We start from the raw sequence: 25,559 nt of genomic DNA on the forward strand, positions 1-25,559 counted from the left end.
TTTAGACACCCTGTAAAGTCAAACCCGACAGCTGCAATAACAGTTATGTTAAACTTCAGTGAGAAAAGGCTTTCTTACAGTGAAGGCTCACTTACTTCTGTGACTAAGAAACCAAAAGCCCAAATCCAAAAAGCCTCTGAAATTGTTTTTCTCTGTACCTTCAAATCTCTGTAGACCACATTCTTCTCTGAATGCAGGTAATCCAGCGCTGAAACAATTTCAGCTCCGTAAAAACGCGCCCGGTCTTCAGAAAATACACGCTCTCTCGACAGATGGAAAAACAACTACAAGACCAACAGTGTCTCACGTTTAGGTTGTGAATGCTCCTGTGTTACGTCTAACACCTCGCAGGCCATCCTGCACCTGATGTTACCTAAGAGAAAACCCCTTCCCATCCGCACCCAGTTGAGTTCCCAAGTGTTTTAAAAACCATCATAAACAATGCATTATAACTCATATTCACGGATGTATGCTGATAACTAGTTTGTGAGCTACACTTTCTTGCGTGTACAGAAAGTAAAACCTTCTAATCAAATTACAATTACATATTAAAACTATCTTATGGCTCAGTTTAGAGAAATGTTGCTATTTCATCTTTTCCTTCTTAACTAACAGCATTTTGCTGCACTTCAAATTCTCTCCATAGTAATGTGCTCGTAATATTCATCTAGAAGTACTAAAACCTACCTGAAAAGCAAACAGAAAGCAAGTCGCTTTTCTGAATAACTGACTGTCAGATTAAAGTATGTTGTTGTCGTGTGTAAAATACATACCTATACCCCAACCTGCACTTAATAAAAGTGAAGGAGTGAGTCTTAATTCTTAACATTAGTTAAAACTGCAGACAGCTCTGTTTAGCTGGGACAATTTGTATTAACTAGAAATGCAAACACATTTATTATTTGGATAATAAAGAAATGCAAACGCAGACCTCAGCTGAACAATGCCAAGCACGATTAATACTAGTACAGGAATATCCTACAATACCAAACATTGTTACATTTCCCTTACCTCCCCTCCGTTAGCATACTCCATAACAAAACACAAGCGATCGTGTGTCTGAAAGGAATACTTTAAAGCCTGAAACAGATTTAAACAAAAACTCAGGTGACCACACAGAGAGTTATAAAAAGCATGCTGAATAAGTTTTCAGAATCACAGACAGACAAAAGATAAGATTTCAGTGGACTTTTTGTCCTTGACTCTCATACAATACTCGCAGTTTCTCATCTGAGCTGAGTGCTGATCCACTGCCAACTTATTTTATTAAATATATTTAATGCAACATTACAAAAAAAAAAATCCCTTGCAGAAGCTACTGGTAATGCTATAATGTTGTGAGAAGCCCTAACCCATTACAATGGCACAAAATGCACTGGCAGTGGCACTGAAATATCCTTCACAGGCCACAAGCTCCCAGTTTGATCTCTCAGACAGTGGGCCACAGCCAAATCCAAGAGCACAAGGTTTTGCCACGCTGGCTGCAAGCCCACTAGTGTGAAGCAAGTGCACTTACAGACACCAGCCCCCTGGTCTCTGCCCTGCTCGCTGCAACTGCTCTCTGTTGACAGCCTGCCAGGGGATTGAGCAATGCTATCAATATGCACTTGTGAGCAATTTGCAAAAACAGATCAGACAGAGGGTGTGATGGAGTGTCACAAGGTGCCTTTGCACAGTTGTGCCATGGGTACTCCTGCAGCAAGAGTAACACCACCTTGTTTGCCATGGTCTTATGTTTCTTGATCACAACCTGCTCTCCTAGCTGACTTCAAGACAGCCCTTGTTTTGGACTTTAGGGTTTATAAAAGCAATGAGAAAATACCACATGTGGTATCATCATCATCTTCATTATTAATGAAATCATTTTTATACCAGCAAAAGAAAGGGAGAATCAGGTTCTAGACATGTCAGCAAACATGAACTGATTATACTCAATTCAGCTAATATTTACTTCCAGAGGTCACACTTAAAAAGTTTAAATTCCAGTTAAACTCACGTGTATCTGGATGAAGGAAACCACCAGGATACTACACAGGTCTCTTAGAGGCCTGAACTGGTTGGAAATGATTCAAAGCAAACTTGTAATGAATACTACAAAGTCTTGAATTAGAACTCAATCCAGAGAGACTGCTAGAGTTGTAAAGTGAGGCTACAGCTTCATTTAACAGTTAGCCAATCTAAATGGAAAGCAACAGATAAAGCACGGTCCTGCTCTCCCGTCTCACCCCCACGCTTCTGCTGGCACCACAACAGCTCTGATTGCACAGTGAGCTGTTTGTGGGAATTTGAAAAGGAAAGAAAAATTAAAGAGCTTTTCCCACTATGTAACCCTGAACTCATGTGTCACAAGGTCTGAGTCATCCTGGTCTCTGTCACAGAGGACAGCAAGCATTTGGAGGACAGGGAAAGCAAATACTTCTCTCAAGAGACAGGAGCCATTATACAGGTGAGCCATTATATCAAACCACATGCTGAAAATACAAAGTCTCTGATTTCAAGAGGCACTGAAGATCTGATCCACAAAACTCTAGAAAGGATTATAATTTATACTTCCCAAAAATGAAACATACAAGAATATATACCTGCTCTAAAAACACAGATCACTGTGTAACCAACCAAAAATAAGGAAAGTCTCAGTTGGCACGATGTTAAGTAGCAATCAATAAAGGCACAAGTACTTACTGTTAGGAACGGATGCCGTGAGTTCTGTAAAACACGGTTTTCCGTCAGCGTGTGTGCTACTTCATCCTGAAACACAAGCAGAAGGAAATCACTACAGCGATTCTGCAGATCAGGGGCTTTATTTCAAACACTACTGGAGCAATTATTACAAGTGCTCACAGTACCCCTGTTATGATTTTCCAGAAGGCTACAGCAAGAGTGAACCACGCTCCCGACTTTCCCATCTACTCACCTTTGCTACAATAACTTCCTTCTTCAGAATTTTCATAGCATAATACCGTCCAGTTGCTTTTTCTTTAACTAAAATGACCTTTCCAAAAGTGCCTTTTCCCAGTAGCTTAAGGTATTCAAATTCATTCATGGTCTGTTAATGACACAGATAAATAAGAACTGAATTATATGAACTACCAATAAGTACATCATTCTCAGACTAAGATTTCTCATTCCTGTAAGAACCTTATGTGCATGCATTAACACTTTTGCTTAGCTGAAAACAGAAGTAGAAATGATTCTTCCATAGAAACCATAATCATAGAATCATAATCAGAGAATGGTTTGGGTTGGAAGGGACCTTTAAGATCATCTAGTTCTACCTTCCTGCTTTAGGCAGGAACACCTCCCTCTAGAGCAGGTTGGTCAAAGCCCTCATCCAGCCTGACCTTGAATGCTTACAGGGAGGGGACATCCACAGCCTCTCTGGGCAACCTGTTCCAATGTCTCACCACCCTCACAATAAAGAATTTCCTCCTAATATCTAGTCTAAATCTGCCCTCTTCCACTTTAAAGCCATTTCCCTTCCTCCTGTTGTTACATGCCCTTATAAAAAGTCACTCCCCAGCTTTCATGTTGGCCTGGTTCATGAGTACCAGTACACTTATGAAACATAATCAAACCAAGAAAAACCATAAACTGCCTGCTAACAGAAAACTCATTCACTACTTAGCATATTATCACTCTATAGACATTTCAATCGCTTTGTCAGCACTCAGAAAGATTTGTATCTGCTCGGTGAAGGATGCAGAAGGCTAATGGCAGCTACAATTCAGAGTGACACATAAATAGTCACCCACACCAGTCTAAAACCAAGAGCATGACACAAGGCTGGCAGACATACAGAGCAGCCTCTGGTGGATAGTTCATATTTTATCTTTAAAAATTTCATCAGTTCTGCCAAAATTGAAGCAAAATTATGAATGTAACAGGGGATGACAGTAGTGAGACAAGGACACAAAGAAATGCTTTGGTATTATCCAGACGTGGCATTTGCACAGGAGAAGGTTAAATCAATTTTCAATTACAAGTGCCAGTGGGAATCCTTTGGAAAATGGAAACCCAAATAAGAGGCACAGATAGGGCAGAGAAAAGGCTGAAGGAAGATGTCCAGAAGGACTCCAAAGGGCAGAGAATCTACACTGGCACATACTGTGCCATGCAAGCCCATTCAGTCATTACTCTACTTGATGCAAAAACCCAAGCTCTATGAACACTATGGACAGACATATCAGTGGCTGTCACTAAACCCAGGGCCTTAACCCAGAGAAATCAAATCCTCTGGATCCACCCTAAATCTGCATACTGCAGGTACTGGTGTATACTGCAGTAGCCTGCAACAACACAGCACACAGAGTTCACACAGAGTCAAGGTACAGTGGAAGCTACAATTTCAGTTTCTGTTACCACAAGAAAATGGGCAAACTTCTTCTAGATCTAAGCTGGTCTTAGAAGTGAAGCATTATATCCAAGTTTAGAATGCTGACAAACCCGGTCAGGCTTTGATTGCTACCTCCTCATCTCTGACAGTTGCTTCATCCAGAAGCCACATCTACAAAAACTGCATAATTGTTACAGGAACAGATGTGCCTTGATGGTTGCTTCTTGTCTACATTCAAGAAGACCTAAAATTTATGGTTATTCCTGCTGTGCTTGCTTACCACTTTGTGTTTTGGCTTTGTCATGGAAACTTCCATTTCTTCAGCACCTGAATTATCACTAGGAGAACCAGATCTAAAATCCATCATCTCTTCCTCCTGTTTCTTGAGGCTGTCTGCTACAGTTTGGATGGCTTTTGTCCATTCTTCCCTGGAAAAATACAAGCAATGACATCTGTTACTTGCAACTCCAGATTACTGTTGGCCACAGCAAGGGTCTCCAAGGAATACAGAAGAATTAATGCTCTCAAACACACCAATGCAATGTACACTGAATTATGTGTTTTCAAGCACTATAAAAATACATTTTCAAGAGCATTTTCAGGCCATGTCTTCATCACTAGAAAATAAAAGGCAGCAGAAGTCCCAACACTCCATATCAACTTAAGACTCTTTAGCACACAAGACTTCTAATGCACTGTCAGTCACTGGGTCAAGATATGACTTAGTGATACAGAGATTCACATAACAAAAGCAGACTTGCCAAAACCAAGAAGTAGAAGGATCTCACGCCACGCAGCACAAGCAATTAAATACAGCTCTTCCATTCCTACAGTGCACTGAAACACGTATATCCAACTGCTGGGGGCACTATGCCACCTCTCCACACACATATCCCAAGTTTCAACAGCAAGGAATGTTCTAGGAAAAGTTTTAAGTTATTCTTTCTTGGATAGATGGATGACAGCAGCTCTTTTGTAAAAAGTTTAGCAGAGTGTCAGCAAAAACAGTGACAGAGGCATGGTTACAAGAAAGTTCCCACAGCCATTTCAGCAGCTGCTGCTCTGCTACTGACCCCTTTAACACCTATGCAGACCATCTTCCCTGCACTGAACTTTACGAAATTTCATACCTTTGAAAACTACTCAAGTTAAAGTTTTTGGCATTCACCTCATTTCGCTGCAAATGCACTGATCACAAAACATAACCCAGTGTCTAGCAGGGTTCTGGGAAAACCTGTAAGGTGTATAGGGGCTGAAGAGACATTTTGTGGACTACGTGAATTTACCATTTTTTATTGTGTCTTCTGCATCTTTAAGGAACAGGATGTTGTGGTCTACTCGGAATTTTGGGGGCACTGGCTAAACTCTTCTTCCTAGGACATCACAGGTAAGCTATTCTCGTGACAACAGGAATATAAATAAGTAGACAATGCTGAGCAACACCACGCATGATCAGCAATGTACAGGAGAAGCCATACCATCCTAAGCAATGTCACAATGTTTTTTCACTGGCTGTATGAAATAATATGATGAAATACCAGATTTAAAAAAAAAAAAAATCATGCCTGACCATCTGAATTGCAATTTTTATTGGATGAAAAAAGCAAAGTATCCCACACAGGGATTGAAGTCCATAGAAAAAGTACCTGACATAAGATTCTAATACAATCTGCACTGATTACATGTAAGATTTTTTACGGCCCATTCAGGTTTTTGGGGGGATTTTGCCTGACTAATACAGCATCCATCTCTACTTCACAGATACAGGAGAAATCTAGGAAATCTTCCCTCATCTCCAAGAGGTAAGACAGCTGTACAGAATCACCAATTTGGGGATAAAGAAAAAAAAAAATTAAAAAAATCACCTCTTCTATGTGATGTGTCTGCAAAAGGCTCTTCAACATATGCTATCCAGCCCTCTCTGGGGCAGTAAGGTAATGCTAAACATAGGAAGTTCTGGATGTTCTCCTATGCTCCCAGCAGAGACTCCTTCACTAAAAATCACAAATGTAGTCCTTCATTTAAAATGTTTGTTATTCAGAACTGGCAGAGAGAAGCTAAAGGCTACCTCTGCTTCTGTTTCAGGACTTATTACTGACTTAGTTAAGATCGTGGCCTTCCTGAAGTCAATCTCTGATTTCTGGGATACCAGAATTTCACCTTCAGCTTTTACATCTCAAGTGTACACAACAGAGGTGACTAATGCCCAAGATCTGAAGCATCACCGAGCTGACTCCATTGGCTAGGAGCGAACAAAACAAGACTGAAATTTCCCCAAGTGGAAACTGTTATTCACTCACTTTAGGGTCAGTGACTGCAAAGCTACTATGCGAAACACGGACCAGTTTATTTTTCTTTGCTTTAATTTGATTTCACTTTCTTCTGAATACTGCGATAGAATCAAAAGCAGTGTCTTTAAATCACTACACATAAAGGGTACAGGACAAAAAAGCAAGGAACGTTAAAATCAAACACATACCAGTGTTATATCTAGGGAGGACCATGGTTTTAAAATACTCCTTCCCCTAGGGCAATGATACTGGAATAATTTAAGTTCAGTTCCTGAAGAGCAAGTAAATATTTAAATACTCTGTAGTTGTAGAGTAGCTGTGCTGGAAGTCTCTTCTGTTAGGAGCTAAGAGATCAATTCTCTAATGATGAGAGCACAGGATGCATGCTCTTAGCTTTGTTTCCTAACAGCTGAAATAGAAATCTGCACCTGCAGCAGATAACTATCACCTTTATTATCTAATTTGCATAAAACATTAGCAATCAGCAGTGATACTACTAACATTTTTTTCCTTTAAAAACAAGGAGTCTGAAAAGAAATTAAAAGGTCAGCATTGTGACACAACTCAACTTTGCTTGCATCTCTTTCACCTTTCATCCTTCCCGAAACTCCCAGGTCAGAAACACTTCACATACCACATAGTTCCCAGTAAGAAATGAAGCCTAACCTTCCAGAAATAATTACCTGTGTGCTGGTACAGACATACACCTGGCTTTTTTGGATATCCAAACCAACATCATTTCAGTGACAGACAATATCCTCCTTAAAAGCCAAGCCCTCTTTAAGGAACCTTCTGTGCTACAGCATAAACTAAACCTGAGACGCTCAAAAATTGTTACCTTTCAGTCTAGATGTGCATCACCTGGTAAGTAAGAGCTTCAGGAAAGGACTTACTGCTAATGCTGAACACTCACATCTGCTTGTGCAAGTAGTTTTATGTATTAAATATGAATGAAACATACCGCTCCTCTGGAGTCTCCACATGAAATGTTCTTTCAATTACTGTGGTCCACTGGAGGCATCTAATGATAAATGTGTTTGGTTTAGGTCGTTCTGTCTTCATCAGCTGGCACTCTACCACAATCAAGGAAGAAAGAGTCATGGTACATAAGCAGGTTTAAATAATCATTTGTCTTTATTCTTATCTAGCAAACTGTTGCAATTAATCAGCCATTGAAATCTCTGTAAGTACTTCTTTAGGCAACTTGAAACAATTTACTGTGTTGATGAAACCAATAAATAGCTTGTGAGATAGTAATCTAAGCAGCACTGAGAACAAATTCTGCTTAGAAAGGCTCCATGTTTGCTCTGCCTGGAGAGGTAAGTAGAAAGGCGTTGTGATGACACAGAAACCGTTCAGACACAGATCCTACACTCCAAAGGTCATCCACCAACACATGGACAAAGTCAGCTGATAGCGCAGCAATTACATCCACTGAAATTAAAGCCAAGCCTCTACGTTCCCACCCTCTGATGTTCCAGACACAAAATCCAGCCTTTGGCTTTCAAGGAGTTGCTGGAAAGTGTATTCAGTCATTTTTCATCGCTCTGATGGAGATTAGACTCTGGCAGAAAGCATTTCAGCCCTCAAACATTAGAGGGAACAACCCCCCAGAAAAGACCCCATAGCAACCAGCACGCAGAGAGCTGTGCTCAGCTGCATGGACTGTCATCCCTGTCAGCATCCAAACAGCACCTCGAACCTGAGGAAACGTGGCCACATTCAAAAATACCACATTCTTCATAAAAATGCCCCTTGAAGAGCTGAGTGTGATTTATTTATTTTTAAGTAAAATAAACACATCTTCTGTTTTAAGCTTTGTAGGATATGATGAGTGCTTACCCTTCAAATTTGGGCACCTGATCAAGGGTACACAAACTATAAAGCAGCCAAAACCAAACCAAACCAGAAGAAGGTTGATTAAATGACAGCAGAAGCCAAGGCACTACAGTTTCCAGATTTATATTAAAATAAAATCCAGTGCTAATTAAAAAGTTCCTCTTCAAGCAAACTCAAAATAAAGTGAGTAGAAGGATAATGGGAGAAGTGTTCTTCCATTAACGATTCTTCCTAGCAGTTCATGAAACCACAAACTCACAAACTGTGATTTGGTCTTCAGGGTCTAAATCAACTTCCAAGTGAAAGGAAGGCACTGAAAAGGCAAGGAGAAATTTCTGCTTCCTGCCAGAGCTACAAACACATTCAGCTATGCACAAGCTGAGGACAGGATATGGCCAGATTATTAATGTGGATTAACGGTCCACATTAGTAGGGATCCACCAGTATCGTTAGGCTAATTTTATTATTGTGAAAATTTAGAGTGCTCAGTTTTAAATTCAAGCTCTTAATTAGCACCCAGATAAAATATTTACCACCAGTGTTTTTGGGTGCTGCATTTTGGCAATATATTTCGTGCCTCATTTGCTACTGGAATTATAACGTTTTCAATGAGTAACTTTGCATTTTTCATGACAAGAAAAATCTAATTTTTCTTTAATAGCACGCTGAGGTTATACTGCATCCTACTAAAGTACAGCAATTGGGTAAGAGAAAGTTTATTAATGAGTCATGAAAAGGTTTTAGTGTGATAAACAGCACTCCTTTATTCCCCGAGATTAAAGGACTTCCACAAAACAACGTGGTCATGCTTCCAGAGTGCTGTATTCTGCCTTCCAGCACCTCCAGCATCTTCTGCAGAATGGCCACTAATGCTGAACACAACTGCAGGACCTGGCACAGCCCAGTAGGCCCTGTTCTGAGCAGTTTAACTGCTCCAAGATCTGCCACCTTAGCTAAGTTGCTCTTTTTTTTTGTTTGCTGTATCTCCCGTTTTTGCCCAACTGCTTTACACAACTAGACGAAGGCTGGGACTGTCCTCTATGAAACTGCACAATGCAGACACGACAGATACTGAATTTGGCTGAAGTCTTACAAAAGAAAACAAGGCTATTTCTAATCTTCTGCAAATCCAAAACTCTTACTGTACTTACCCACCAGTACAACATGATAAGGAAACAAACTGAGAGGTGTTGCTTGCTTACTTTTTTATAACAGCCTTTAGATGCATATTCAGTGCCTCAGAATAAATACCCTGAATAAGTGGCATAGATACTTCGATTTAACCACGAGCTCTAAACTTTAACCATTTAATTTCAGCCCAATAACCCACAGAAGATGTCTGTCACAGAAGGGGACCAAATAAATAGCACTGCTCTTCCCCCAAGTCAGCAATGTTCATCGATATCTGTTAAGCCTGCTGATCCAGCAATCTTTAATGCATACAGCAAGACGAATAATAGAGATTTGTCAGTTAATAACCACTATAATTCAAGTATGTCACACAGAAATGTTTTGTTTAGTGAACAATATGCTGTCTAATTACCCTGCTCAATCATAACAGCACATAAGAAAAAATGCAGAAGGCTTTATTTTTAACTTGCTTTACCAGTGTAAGGGCTGTACATGACAGGTTTCAAAAAATTTGTAGCTTCCACTTTGCTGCACATGGGAAGAACCAGCTCATGGATTTTATCACTCAAGTTAGGAAGCAGTGGGTTTTTTCCTACTTTTAGAACCAACTCTGTACTCTACAGTAGTTGGTAAGCACAAGAAGCACCAAAGTTGTCTCCTGTTATCATGTACAGCAACAGGCACTGCTATAGCAGACCACAAATACAGACTCCACATAATACCAGGTCTGATTCATGGCACATCTGGGGTTCTGCTGTATAAAAACATTCACATTTCATCTACGGGCTGATGGTCATTTACTCACTTTGACGGCAGTTTTTCCTGTCAGACAGGACAGCATACATATCCTTCATTTGTAACAAATAAACAGCAGCCTGTTAAAAATGATTTAAATTGCTCTGAAGAACCTCTTGATTCTTTCCTGGTGTTTGGTCTTTTAAAGTAAGTAGGACAGAGAAATTGTTCCTAACAGGAATAGACACCAAGGCATTCAAATGTAAATTACCATTTTGTGTTCGAAAGACACTTAGTATTATCCCAGTGACTTTCTAAAATGTCACAATATTTGCTTCACCAGCACTTAAGCTAAAAGGCAGATTACTTGCAATGAAAGTGTCAAACTCTGCTCCCTATATAATGACATCACACTTTAAACCAATAATGTCAGGCATCCTTCCCGTTCCTGGTTTGGTTTCTTTAAGGAAGGAGAGGGGGGAAAAAAAATAAAAATAAAAATAAAAAAGGCAAGTTGGAAAGTAACAAAGGTGAATAAATAAGACTTTGGAAGTCAAAAAGGAATACTGCGTTGAGGTGCTTTTCTATTCTAGCATCACTGAGCAGATCCCCCCCGCCAAATAGCTCAGCATGGCCAAAGTCAGGAGGTGGGAGCCCTGAGTTGGAGACCTACATTTAAGTGGCTGGAATAGCAGCAGACTCAGAAAATGTGCCTACAGATCTGGCCATACTGTGCCCTGTGATAAATGCCTGGCTGCAGATACCCAGTCCTCTCCCAAAAGGAGCACTCACTGTTGAGCAATTATGTTTTCAGCTGTGCAACAAAACCACTGTAGTCCACCCTCCTTTTGGACAGCCAGAGAAATAATCCCTTCTTCCTAAAAGGAACAGCCCTTCTCTCTCTGTGCTGTTTATCACCATACACTGCTCTTCTCAGCTATCCAGTTTTAAGAGCTTATAACCTAATGGGCAAACATACATGGTAATCTGAGATTACAATCAGTACAAAGGCTACTTACCTAACAGATTCACAACACTCTATTGGTTATTTATCTGCAGGGTGTCTGGAGCATAACTAACTATCTAGGTACCAGCATTTCTATTCCATCTATCTTAACATGGGCACAGGTATGACTTAGAAATCACAGTTAGTGCTCAAGTACCATCTTTCACAAGTTTGGAAAAAAAAAAAAAATCACCAGTAGGTAACATCCAGGTAAAATAAACTACATATGCATATCATTCAACTTCAAACATACTCAGCTGTTTTAAATGAGAAGTAGAGGTTTATTTACTTATTTTTAAATAAAGTGATTCCTTTTTTTTTTTTTTTTTTTTTTTTACCATGTGGGCTTTTTAAACAAGTTTTCAAGGATTTCAAAATCCTTGTTGGTTGAAGGGAGAAGGCCTGAGGTAAAGAAGATTGTAAAGCACGTAAAAAAATCCTGCAAAATTAAAGTACATTTTGCATTTATTGTTATTGCTTTCTCCATAACTGTTACTGGGAAAGATACAGCATTATTAGACAATGTTACTACCTTTCACTGTTTTCTCCCGATTTCAATATCTCTACTTTTCATGGATTGATAAAATATGAATTAATATGAATTTTACGTTTCTAATGAGAAGAGTCCCTTAGTTGTGGACAGAAAAACAGAAAAAATAACTTCTAGTTGCAAAGCTAAAGGAAGCCAACATTATTTTAGAGCAGAAAAGGGTAAAATTTTTAATCAGAAACCTGGGACCCCTTCCAAAGAACAGACTGACAGGGACAGCCTGCCATCTCATTAAAAACAACAAAAAAAAACCCCTCTCTCTCACTGATAAACAAACAAAAAAAAAAAGGCGGCTATCATAATCAGGAGAAAAAGAAAAGGAAAGTGAAAGGATCAATTTTCACAAAACGTTTAAGCTGAAGCCACCCCAGCTCCACTGGCACAAGCCTTCTGCAGGCATCCTCTGCAGTGCAGAGCCACTCTGGCCTGAGAATTCCTGCAGAGCTTGCTCCAACTGACTCACGTGAACTCGACAAGTTAACTCAAGTGAAAGCACAAGGCAAGCAGGTTCAAAGGGAAGAGTTATGGTGCAAAACAAACCCGAGTAATGCAAGCGTGGAGGGTACCTAGAAGGGAACCACACATCAGATGCTAACAACACTGCATGCCAGTGCCTATATGAAAAATTAAATGCTGGTGAGGCAACAGCTGCTTCAGCGAGATCCACAGCACAGTACTGACTCGTAGTGAGGAGCCCGTCCCCATGAGCATCGAGGTCTTCCCAACCTGCTACTGGCTCTCCAGATAGGAGAACATCCTGCTAAGAACATCCTTCCACCCACCCCTCCCTGCATTCCTTCTTCTGGGGTACCTCACTGTACAGGCATGTGTCTCATCTTTTTGACAATGCTCTGATACCATGGCAACAAACTTGTTTATATATAAATGCCAAGACTGACAAGCTCAATTTGCCAAAAAAATCAACATATTTCTGTTCTGAAAATCAATTTAAGTTAACTCTTTCTGAAAGCAGCTTGGACAAAGGGAAGGCAACAGACGTCCTTTTTTATTCCTTAGCAGTGATCTGCAGTAAATAATTACTGTAAGTAATGCAGTTAGCAGCAACAGAAGGGAAGCGTCCTGCAGAAAGTGCATTTGGTAAAAGCCTCTGGCTACAGACCAAGTGCTGAATTAATTTATGAATTCACAGCTTTCTGCCACTGTTTTTTTACCTTCTTGATCCATAAGCAGATACCCACCCAAAGGGAAAAGCGCCATGTCATTAGTGCAGTAAAAATTCTAAGACAACTCTCTCTAAAATGAGGCAAAATTCCTCTAAACTCTCCTGGCATCCTGCACTGGAGCACACCAGGCAACAGCAGCACGCCCATTGCTTTCCCTATCATCACTCCCAACAGGTATATTTGTCACTACCAGAGAAAACTAACGTTTGCATCAATGCCTGGTGCTGCACAGCCAAAGGTGCTCCGAAATAAACCTGCTCAAACATCTCAGTCTGAAAATTGTCAAGAAAAGGGTAAATGTGGCACTGAGGGACACGTTTTAGTGTGCATGGTGGGGATGGGTTGATGTTGGACTGGATGATCTTGGAGGTCATTTCCAACCTTAACAACTCTATGGTTCTATGACAAGATGAATCCCGTGCATTCCTGTAACAAGGAAAATGCCCTGTGCTTCTCTCTGCACAGCTCTGCTTCCAGTAGTCATCAGAAACAGATTACTGCTAATAACAGGTGCCACAGTGATCTATTTTTAAGCAGTGAAATGAGACACAGGCAAGAGAGAGGAAAGATCAAGAACTGGAGAAAATAAAAGCTGGAAGTATGAAGAGAAAGGTTAAAAACAGGAGCAAGAGAAGGAAATGTTCCTCAGGTTCTTCTGTCACATCCTGTGCTGTGGCACCTGAGCAAAGATGGCAATGTTTGCAAAGGACAGAGTGCAGAGGTTAGAAGATATTATTATTAGCAAACCTTTCTGTTGGCTCTAAAAAAAGAAATGTGGTTTTGTTTTCAAAAGGAAGAAAAAATGAGCGTGTTTTATTAAAACCAGAGCTTGTTCCCTGTTATACTACCAGTCAAGTAATTTCAATTGATATTAGTGCCCCTTGCATCTACATCTGGTGGCTGAAATGCTTTGGCTGTGCCTACTTGCCAAGTACCACACACTTGGTTAATACTTGCTGAATAACAGACAAACAAAACAGCAACAAGTAAACCTGTTTATTCTACAACCAGAGAACGAAAATCAGTAGAAAACTTCAAAACCCCTACAGCATCAAACCTACACAGTCATTACTGAGAAACATGGTGTTGTTTTGTTGTGTTTGTTTTTTTTTAAATCTAGATGAGATATATCAGTCTGGGCAGACTTGAACATTACTGATGCAGATTCCCAGGGCTATGACTGGGATTTCAGCCCCCAAACTGGATGAGAGAGCACCTAAAACCACTTACGAGCTACTGAGAAGTTATTTAAAGGCGATTCTCGTTGGTCAACATCTTGTGGTCGCTCCTTGTAGCCAATGAATGTGCCGTCATTCTTTAAAAGAAAATACCGAGGCCTCCATGTTTTGATGTATTCTCCTGCAAAAAACAAGTGGGAAAAGAAAGATGTCATCAAAACACCCCACAATACTGATTCACCAATCTATATAATTTTTTTTTTTAAGTATTGAAACTCAAACTCCTGACATAGCAGCAGCTTTAAGAACATTCAGTTCATTCTGATACGAGCAGTGGAAAAATACAAGCACTGAGTCAGATATTTTTAGTGATGCTACCCATAAGAATGGGACTTCACAAAAGGTAAACAGCTCTGTTTTGTTCTTCTATCTATTCCTATTTCCATTCAAATTCTACAACATCTGCCTTAAATGCATTTTAAATTTTTAAAAAATCAGAGCAGATGTCCTATGTATTATTTTTGCTATTGTCATTTTTCATACTGACAAGTGGAGAAATTTTTTTCATTTACATTTTGCAGTGCAAGTATTTTAAACAACAATGGGTAATTTACTAATTAGTCAACTGCTTTATCAAACCAACAGTCATTTTTAGAACATAAAAAGATAATTCTCTGCTTACGTTACATAACATCACTCACTCCTCTCACAACATCTGAAGCATGAAACATGAGATGATATATCACAATACAAAAGGAGAAAACACTGGGTGATGTACAGCCACCACAAACAAGAAAATAAGCATCTCTTCTGAAATACACCCCACCTTTCATTTTAGAGAGGACCCCTTGACCGCATTGTGCTACTGCTCACTTGGTAACACTGAGCAGATACTAGTTGATGACTATCACAGCCATGTTCTGAAACTTCAGCAGTTGAAGAAAAGTGCTGATTAAAACCTCAAGTGAGTTATCAGAGCTCCTCAAGTGGGCTTCAAGGATGGCAGTCTGGAGTTCCACCTACATCTGTTCTGGGAGTCAGTGTGCATCAGTTCTCCCTTGTGCTGCCTGCCCATGCTATTCCCAGATCTGTAGGTAACATTTCTACACAGCTGAATCACAAAAGCCTCACTCCAGGTGCTACTCAACCCACAGTACAGGCCACATTTCACCTCTGCCCATCCCTACCAACAACTGATTTAGAAGAGAGAAAACAAACCAAAGCTGTCACTGCAAACCACCCACAGCTGGGCAGCAGCTGCAGCCTTCTCCCTGCAGTAGGGTTTTATGTTTGTCTGTTTGATCAACAGCAGGGAGAGGATGAGGGAGCAGATCAGAAACCAAGCATCGCTCAGGTGAGCAGCAGCAGGTCTGAGCACCTCCCTAGCACCCACTGCCTGCTGTTTCACCTGCCAGTAAGCAATTCTAGCAGCAGCCAAGAGCAGGGAGAAGAAAGGGCTCCTTAAATTTACTGGCTACAGCAACCTGCTATTCTCCCTGGTGCCACTTGCATCCTGACTGTTGCTTTCAAGTTTTTAGCCCTTGGTTGGGCCTTTAACTTTCTATTCTAAAGCAAGAAACAAAAATTTATTGAGTTGCCCTTCAAAAAATATCTGTTTGCACTGATCCAACAGCTCAGTCAAAACTGATGAGAGTAAAAGAAAGAGACACAAACCTATGCAGTATTTCTTTTAAAGACATCAGTTGCAGCTGCAAGTATTATACTGACCTAGAAGAGCTTTACAAAAATGTCTGTGTCACCACAGGAATTTCAGAAGGACTCACCTAGAGCACTGTCCTGGCGTTTATAGGCAAGGCAGTAAATGTAGGAGCTTTTGTTGTCACCTTCTTGATTTTGACCTTAATTAAAAGCTGAGAACTTTCTGGGGTCAGTAGGAGATTATGCAGCCTTTCACATTTAAATTATCAATCCAACTCAGCCCAGATCAGTGAGATTACTCCAATCTCATTACTATTACACCCCAGATGGACTACAGGAATAAGAAAACAGAATGCGCTTGGCCCAGTGCCTCCGGAGAGCTCTGCCAGGTAAGCGGGTCGGGCAGGCAGCCGTCGGGACTGTCCTTCCACATTGGTGTTTTCTTCTCTTGACCTAAGCAAACCCAGAAGAGCTAGGCCTTCCTTCTCCATCACATGCCTATCCTTATGACTAAATCCACACTGGATGGTGTGTTAAAAAAACCAAACAAAGAAAAAAAACTAACAACCAACTACATGAGGGGCAAGTTAGAGAGTGTTAGAGTCTTGCCTGCTGTACATTACGCATCTTCCCAGTCTGTATTTACAGGAGACATGAACTTTTTTTTATTTAAAAGATATTCTGAAAATAATACCTGGTTATTTTCAGTGAAATATGCATATTTTTACACCAAATCACACTCTACTTTCACAAGAGTCTCCTCCTCTCCCTTATCCTATTTTATGTTTTATTAGAGGCTTAAGTTTGGCTCTAATACTTTCTTACAGCTTTATTCCACTGATCTGTTTCTGTTGGAAATACATCACCGAACAGGATTAATTACATAGTCCTTATCATGGTGTATTCCATATATTCCACACACACCATCATCCTCCACACTCACTCTTTCTGCCCCATCCCTGAAAGTGCCCAAGGCCAGGCTGGATGGGGCCCTGGGCAGCATCATCTGATGGGAGGCAACCAGCCCACAGCTGAGGGATGGAACGGGGTGGGCTTTTAAGGTCCCTTCCAGCCCAAACCATTCTGTGACTCCACTGCTGTAAAAGTCTATCATTTACCTTTCACTGGAAACGAAAGACCAAGCAGTCCATTAGCATTTCACACGAACCACTCCTCTTGGACCTCCGTTCACTTATTGCTTTAGCTGGTTCATGTTCCTCATCTAACTTTTTAATTAGTAAATAAGTAAATAAACTGCTTTTTCCATGTCTGGAACTTAATGAATGCTGCAACATGGCAAGCTTACACATTATTGATTATTGCTCTTGCCAAGGACAGTATGAGGCACACTGCAGCATCTGCAGTGTACATTTTATTATGTAACAAGCTCTGAGGTTACACTCCTGCACCTTGCAGCAGCATGCCAGTGCCTTCTTTGTGACACCCCAATCAGTTTACTTGTTAATCTGATCTTATAGACAAGTTGGAACTAACTCTCATTCTTCTGTTCTGAAATTCAGATCACCAAGAAAGTCATCAACAAAACATACAAAGTGAATATTCTTAAGAAACAACTTTACATCCTTTTTAGTAACTAAATCAGCAGAAACACTACAAACTTTCTACAACCTGACCAAAAAACACCTTTTCCTTCCTCGTTAAGCCACCGTGCCTGAAGAGCGAACTGAACTGTTTCGATTTTTGTCCTGTGATTTTTGTTCCTGTTGCGGTTTTAAGAATAATAAAAGCAAGAAGTTGCTTGAAGTCATTCATGTATTAGCTATGTTGTTTCTCTAGAAGAAACAGACAGAGTAAGCACAAGCATGTGTGGCAGATTCTATTAGACAACACTTAATAATAATGATCCACCATGGAAAAGTGAACAATTTACAAAGCAAAACATTTTTTCCTCTGTGATTCATTGCTTGTGTAATGCCCTGGCAGAGCCTTCTTTGTTTTCAGTAACAGAATGCTAACACTGCAGAGACAGAAAAGCAAAAGCATGAGTTGTAAATCCTACATATAAAATCGTGGAATCAAACAGACTCCTCTATAACACGCCGGCTTTATTATTTAAAACCTTTATGTGTCGTTCTGTTTACTCAAAGCAATTTTCAAGTTGCAAAGATTCCCAAACTGTACATATCTGCAAATACACACCAAGACCGTTATAGACTGATTTCACTTTATTGCTTTGTGTCTGCCCCCACACACTGCATATTAAAATACTTAATACACGCTCAGAATGTAAATCCACCTCATGCCAAAGAAGCTTTTCCCAGTCACACGTACTGCAGAGCAAACTTACGCCTGAATATTTTGGAAAGTCAAACACAAAACTCCTCTGGTTCATGAAAAGTTAATTCTGCTGAGGATTTACAATAATGCAGGGTTAGGTTATTTTCCTCTGCTCTCCCCAACAGTATCTCACCGAATCTGGAGCTGTCTACCACTGATAGAGTGTCTAACATCAGAAACAGCTGCCACTCCCTGGGAAGCTTACGGGGTAAGTGGAGAATAATGAGCAGCAAGCACCAGCAGAACAAAAGAAAATCCATCTTTATTTACCAACTGCTGCATGCTTGTTGCTGCATCAAGCTCATTCAAAGCCAACGCCACACCCTTTAATTCGGAACACACTATACTTAAGGAATCGTTGCTTATTTTTTTAATCAACTCATACATACCAACGGTTTAAAAAAATCATTAGGTTAACCAAGCCAGCATCCAACGATACCCTTGATATTTACAGAAGTCCTGGACCTGCTATTAACTTTCTTACGCTCCAAAGTAACCAGAACAAGCCCAGCAACACCGAGTAACAACGAGGTCTCAGTTATATTAAGCACGCTCTATCAGCTACTGCGAATCTATGGATAAATAATGCATTCTATATTCTGCTTTGAGCACCAAAAGCGGCATCGTTAATTACAATTAAAGGTAACACTCAAAATACAAGGGCTTTAAGTTATGCAAGCCTCTGGTCCGTTCCCACACGCTCTGAACGCGTTGCATTCCTTGATCGCGCAGCACACAGCCAGCCGAGCGAGACACGAGGGCTGTGCCAAGCGCGGCGCTCATGTGCCACTGGTCAGAGACAGACTGAGTCAGTTCTAAAACTTCAATGGCAGCGGAGAGTGCTCTGCACCCTGTCTGCCTAATAAGGCTTCCCTGACGCAGATGCCAGCTTCCCTCAAGACGTGAAGCTTTCAGGAGCTGCCATCTCATGCACGCTGGCATGTCTGGAAAGAGGAAGGTGGATTTACAGTTAGTTTCTGCTGGTTGAGCAAATCAGTGTCCGCTCACTGGCAAACCAGCTGAAATCAGAACAGATTTCAAAAAGAAAGCAGGGGCTCGAATTTCTCCTTTGCATTTCTAAAGCGCTCAGAAGCACACCCTTCCCAAGCACAGGGAGCCGATTCTGGATCGTAAATACTTGATACGAAACAATTAAGCAGGGCGAGAGCGACCCAAATGAAAAATCTGAATTCACTTTTTATTTTTCAAATAGCTGCGCAGCCATCCATTGGGCTGCTGCAGCACTCTTCCTCCCCCCCGCCTCCACAAACTGTCAAAACAAGAGGTTTCAAAACAGCGCCAGGTTTGAGGTAGCTTTTTTAGGAAAGAAGAAAAAAAACAACAGGGCACGCTAATGTCTTTCCCAACACGCTCGCGGAGAGAGGAGGACCTCTGCTCTGTCTGCCTATTCAGAGGAGTACAGAAGGGGGCCAGTTCTTTGATTATTTTTTTTTCTTGGTCACTCTGGATGAGTTCTCAGTCCTCGCCTCCAGCGTACAGCTGCGGCCGCGTCGCCCGTGCCCTGCATCTCAATGAGGCGGCTCAGACTGCAGCCCCGGGTGCTCCCCAATGGGGAGGTCAAGCCTGAGTCAGCAGCCCGTCTGCAGCCGCCCCGGCGGGGACCCCGCCGGCACAAGGAGCTAATTCAGGGCACCGCAAATCCGCTCCCCGCTTTATGCCGAGCCGCTCCGCGTGCAGCTGGATGGCAGCGCAGTGCGGGCGACGGGACAATGATTGACGTTGTTGCCAACAGGTTAAGAAGAAATGCCTCCTCCTCCTGAGCGGCTCCGGCTATTCTGAAGCGGCGGCTGTTTCTCACGCTCGCACAAAGCTACGATATATGGCACCTGCTTCATTATCATCTCTTCGGGGAATTTGGGGAGGGAGGGGAGGAAGAGGGAGGCTGGAGGTGGGGCAAAGGGGAGCGATTCAATGTTCAGCCTGACAAAGGGAGATCTTCGCACTGCACTTGGCGCCAGCGCCTTCAAAGCCAGCACGCTGCAGTTGCTCTTCACCTGGCATCCCACATCTGTAAATTAACTTTGGAAAACAACAAATAACGCCGACCTCTCGCTTCCGTCAATGCTATACGTGAGCTGGGTAGGAAAATACACACACACGAAGGTGCCTCAGTCTGTAGTTACACAACAGCTCCGAATTAAAACCCTTAATGAAAGCAAGGAACGGATGCTCTGATTGACGAAGCCAGGCCATGGGAGCGATCAAAAGTCAGATTATGGAGTAACAAAATCAGGTTGTCACCCAATGCTTTGCTCATGGACAACTGCCACGTTCCAATTTCATCTCTTTCAAAGGGTCCGAGATCACCACCACCACCACCGATGACATCTTATTCATAAAACCACTGTATTCCAACTGTAGGGTTATGTAAAACTCAAACACGGAGGGTTTTTTTTTTGTGCTGAATTTCAGTTTAGAAGGTCAAAAATGTTGGCATATTGCTTACAGCAATCAATTTAAGCAATACCAGATATTCCCAGAGGAATGAAAGAGAATTAATCAGCATGTAAAAAAACTCCTTACTCCTACCTTTGGCACAGCTTAGTCAGGCTAGTCCTAACCTACAGCTGTCTCCAGTGGGAGAAGATGTAAATGAAGTTTCATTAAAAACAGCAGTTTTAAGGACTTGCTACATAAATTACAGGAAGTTAGGAAGCGATTTCTTCAGCCATGCTGAAAACCTAAGAGTGAATTTCATCTCTGCTACCTTGCGGTGGGAGCAAAAGGACTTAAAGCTACCACGAGGTGTCCAAGGCAATGAGAGAGCTCTGTGCTGTAATAGGCTCGCAAGCAGCTACAGAATTGAACACAACAAAGCACTCCTGTAACAAAGAGAAAATGCCATCATGTGTGCCTCTGCTTTTGACAGGTGCCCAACTCTCATTTTTATAAATAAATAAACATGACAGAGGATGTGTCAGATTCACTGAACTGAATTAAATCTGCTCAGAACAATTATTTCTCCCCAAGTAATTTTTAACTTGACACTATGATGGAAGATAGCACAAGCAGCTAACGAAGCACTTAGGCTAATAAACCTCTGTAACTTTTTAAATATCTTCCTTTAGATAAAGGAGGTTCCTCCAACTTTCCTCGAGCTCAACATGAAGCTAATACAATCAGCACTTCTGCAAATCAGGCTCTTAAACACAGTGAATGTATTCATAAAAGGGCGTGACATAATCCTCCCAAGATGTTATGATCTCTACTAAGAACACAAAGCACAAAAACCCAACACCAAAACACACCACACCCTGGTGTATTTGAACAAGGAAGAGCTTTTCTATACATCATCTAAAAGCTGATTTAATTACTTGATCTCTTAGCAGAAGCATCCACAACAGTGATTCCTATACTAATCTGAAGGCATGCCTTATGTGAATGGGACATACTCAGTTATGTTCCTCAGCAACGTCCTCTGCAGAAACCTTTGGACAGTGCAACCAGGGACAAAGCAATGAAACACACACAAGCCAAAGCTCTTCCACATCTTAAACAAAATAGGTCCAAAAGTATCACCTCTAGCTTGTATTCCCAAGGCTGCCTACACACAGCACACAGAGGGTCCTCGAGGAAGGCACCTCTAATTGAATAAAAGATTTGAGGTCTCCTCCCCCACTCTGCCCCACTGAAATCTCAGGTTTGTACAGGGCAAGCCATTAAGTTGGAGGGAGCTGGTGGGATGCAGCCGTACACGAAGGGCTGCACCAAGGACTGAAGAGCTCCAGGCTGCTTCTTCCAGGCTCACATTCCTGCATCATTGTGCCATTCATAAAGCAGATCAAAACCTTAGGGAACTGTAAAGAAATGGCAGGAAAAAAAAAAAAAGCTAAAGGACATTAGAAGAGATTTATGGCAGCAGCTTTGCTGAAACAGATGATATGGACAAACTTCAGAGGCAGTTTGAAACCAATTCAAATCAAACCAAGTTCTGTTTGTAAAAACTGAGCCACTGAACTTGGACTTTCACAAATAAGCATTTTATGTAGGGTAAAATATGAACACATCACATTGTTATCCTTTAGCTTCTCATTTTGAGTCCTAATTTTCAACATAAATAAATACACAGAGTCTTTTTAGGCCACTTACAATACAAACTCAACCAGTAATGGCAATGACCACGTTGTGCTCTAGGAAATTTCTTAAAAGTGCCAAGAAAAGAAAAAAAATCAATGCAGAATTTAAAACATTTACACAAACAGCTACTGGGTAAATACTCCATAAAAGATGCTTTAGAGCTAAGCCAGGCAAGTATTTCAGTAACAAAAATAAGCAGCAGCATAAAAAAGGGGAGCTGCTTATATGATTGGGGCTAATTTGGATTTCGTTTCTCGTTTCTTCATTAGCAAGTCTCCAAAATCCAGGAAGAACACACTGAGAGCAGGCTAGTTCTAATAAAAAGCTTCATTTATCTTGAGTCATTTAACGGCCATCAATGAAAGAATTAGAAGCACTTCCCAGAAAGTAAGTCCTAATATTTGTTATCATGGCAACCTCCTGGTTTCACCTCCAAATTTAGTATTCTCAGATAACTTCCACTGAGTCACTGCCCTAAACTCAGCAATGGAAGTATCCTTCAGATAAGCAACAAGACCGCCTGGCTCAATTCAGAGGAATTCGGCAAAGTAACTTAACTGCATATTGTGAATTTATGAAAGCAATTTCAACACTGGGAAATGTGAGAGGGAACGCTCCTCCAAGCCTTGGTGCTGAGCTCAGCCAAGCAACACAGGCACAGGAAACCTCACCAAGGATTCCCCTCTCTTAGCAAGAGCCGACAGGGGGACAGCCTGCCCAGCACCAGGGAACAGGAGGGGACCTACAAGGCACCCCAAAACACAGCACAGCTGCAAGAAGCGCCAGCAGCTAGAATATACAGCCACAGAATTGTGTCATCTCACCCAGCCTTCAAGTTCCACTTGAATTTTTATGTCCTTGTCACTGCTAAACAGTTTTGTCAGCACATGGGTGAGAGAAACCAAGGAATGTAAGGGCAGGAAGAGATCTGCTAGGGCCAGCTTGGGGCCTGGATTGAGATGTGCCGTCACTGCGAAGCAGAGTGCATTCCACCCTGCTGCTGCACCGGGGTCACAAGCTCAGGCAGACACACTTCTGTCACCTAAGAACTATCAGAATTATTTAGATTTACAATATGCAGCAAAAACATTGAGTTTAAGCGTAATGAGAAAGCAAAATTCCTGGCGAATTTCAGTGGTACCACAATTTACTGCTCTAATACTGAAGTGTATTAATATAAACATGACTATTCATTTTTGAACCCCAAAAGCATCCATTCTAATAAGCTCATCACAGCATCTCTAAGCAAGATTTGTTACATTCCGTCATGTGAAAATCTGCTTCTTATAGAAGGAGGAATGAAAAATAACTGATGCATCTGAATAAAGACCCACCTACCTTGATAGCATTGCCATGAATTAATTTTCATATTGCAACAGCATCTTGAAACAGCTTCTTGGTATGTTAAAGCCACTGTTCATTAAATACAAGCAGCAAAAATAGAAGGCATACACTGCACAAAAGCAAAAAAAAGTAGATGGGCACAGGAAGATGAGAGCATGAGTGGTACTTCCCAGCCTGTAGTGCCCTACCCTGTTACATCAGGAACATGTGGCTAAAATTCCAGATGTTTTCTTACTAAAGAACAGAAGCAAAACAAAAACCAAGACAGTCCCTTGCCTGGCTGGGTTCAGCTACCCTTGAAGTTTGTAGATGAGCAAAAACCTGCAAGAACTACAGCAGCTGTCCAGGAGAGTTAGAAAACCATGTATTAAGGATGAGAAGGAGAACACTAGAGAGCAATATGTAAAGCTTCAAACTTACATAAAAATGAAAAACCTAAAGGTCACCTGGGGTAGCATTCCTAAAGAAGGTCATGTGGGGCAATGTTCATGCCTCAGGGACTTCTGCAGTGGGCTGAGCAGGCACGTGTGCAGCAAAGCCCACGTGCAAACCCCACTTTGTAGCTTGCTGCTTAGCACATGCTTAGGATGCAGCATTTCCTTCGTCTAGTTCCTGATCTGATGCCACACCTTGTGCAGCAGCTGCTGGGGGCTCCTCCATTCTGCAGGGGTCAAGCCAAGCAAAGCCACCCTGGAAAAACTGCTGCCAGCAAGGTGGGAGGGGACCTGGAGAAAGAGAAAGGACAGAGGCCAGCTGCAGTGAGGGGAATGGATGAGCCAAGCCCCAGCTGCTCTGGCTGAAGCCTGCTGCATCTGAGAGGAGGGTACTGAAAAAGGGATGTACTGCATGCGTGATGGCACTGGGTTGCAGACAGGGAAGGGGCAGGTTCAGCCCAGCCCATGGGCACAGCATTGCTACTTGTTCAGAACCTCATTTTTGGAGCATGGCCAAATCCAATGCAAACCATTTTAAGCAGCTGCACTGCATCCTTTAAACACACACACACACACATACACACACACACAGGTAAGTTAGGCAGAGCTGGCACAGAGCCTATTAGGGAGCACATAACATCACTGCAATGACCCTGCTCTTTTACAGGCAAGCAGAGCCAATTCCTGCAGCAGAAACTCCAAGGTCATGCTGACCATGAAGCCTCAGCTCATTCCCTGTTTTGGGGATGCTGTAAAGTTTAGATTATTCCCAAATTTGCTTTACTGCTCTTATTCCCCACCACCATCACTTGTGCAATGAAAATATAAAAAAAAATAAGACCAGGATTATAATTTCAATATCAACACAAGCCCCAAAAAAAAAAAAAAAAAAAAAAAAAAAGTTTCCAAAAAGCAGCCACAGCACACTTGCAGCAGTTAATCTGCAATTTTCATTCATCCACAGCAAACTAAATTGATTTTCATAGTGGGCAGAACTTCCTTCAAATTCTGGTTTTCTAAACAAAGCCACCTTTGGGCACAGAAACTGGAAGCTACTGGTAACATCATCAAATAAAACAAAACAAAAGGATCCATGTGATATCATACTTGGTAATAAAAATGTTGTTCATCTATAAAATTACCAAAGCACGGGGTTCACCACTGGGTCACTATTCTTAGTTTGCTTACTTTTCCTCCTTCACCAGAGAATCCCAATCTCCTATTGCCTTTTCCAAAAGAATAGCATCTATTTCAAACAACAAAGGCATTTAATTATTTAATCACAGGGGCAATAAAATATTGGAATGGATTAGAAAAATTAATCCAAACTAAATGCCTCTGTTACAACAATTTCCCAATGAATCTTTAATCAAAAGGTTCCCAATTTAAGGTATAAAATCTGATTAAAACTGCTGCTGCTTTGCAAAACTGCTGCTCTCCTCTGCCCTGTTCATTAAAAATGCAGTCCAAACTGCTGTT

At 41.4% G+C, this 25,559-nt stretch overlaps 1 protein-coding gene across 1 annotated transcript in view; it reads right to left on the bottom strand.

Moving 5' to 3' along the window:
* The window catches only part of AKT1 (AKT serine/threonine kinase 1), a gene marked incomplete at both ends in the record, with an annotated part of 63,599 nt that overhangs the window by 18,093 nt on the left and 19,947 nt on the right, over window positions 1-25,559 (bottom strand). The window contains 7 exons of the mRNA XM_079537009.1: window positions 159-284; window positions 1,012-1,080; window positions 2,683-2,748; window positions 2,915-3,046; window positions 4,614-4,761; window positions 7,586-7,697; window positions 14,300-14,428. Of these exons, the coding sequence (XP_079393135.1) occupies window positions 159-284; window positions 1,012-1,080; window positions 2,683-2,748; window positions 2,915-3,046; window positions 4,614-4,761; window positions 7,586-7,697; window positions 14,300-14,428 (782 nt within the window). The remainder of the gene's footprint in view (window positions 1-158; window positions 285-1,011; window positions 1,081-2,682; window positions 2,749-2,914; window positions 3,047-4,613; window positions 4,762-7,585; window positions 7,698-14,299; window positions 14,429-25,559) is intronic.

Source organism: Tetrao urogallus, assembly GCF_951394365.1.
Source record: "Tetrao urogallus genome assembly, chromosome: 6".
Taxonomy (NCBI): Eukaryota; Metazoa; Chordata; class Aves; order Galliformes; family Phasianidae; genus Tetrao; species Tetrao urogallus.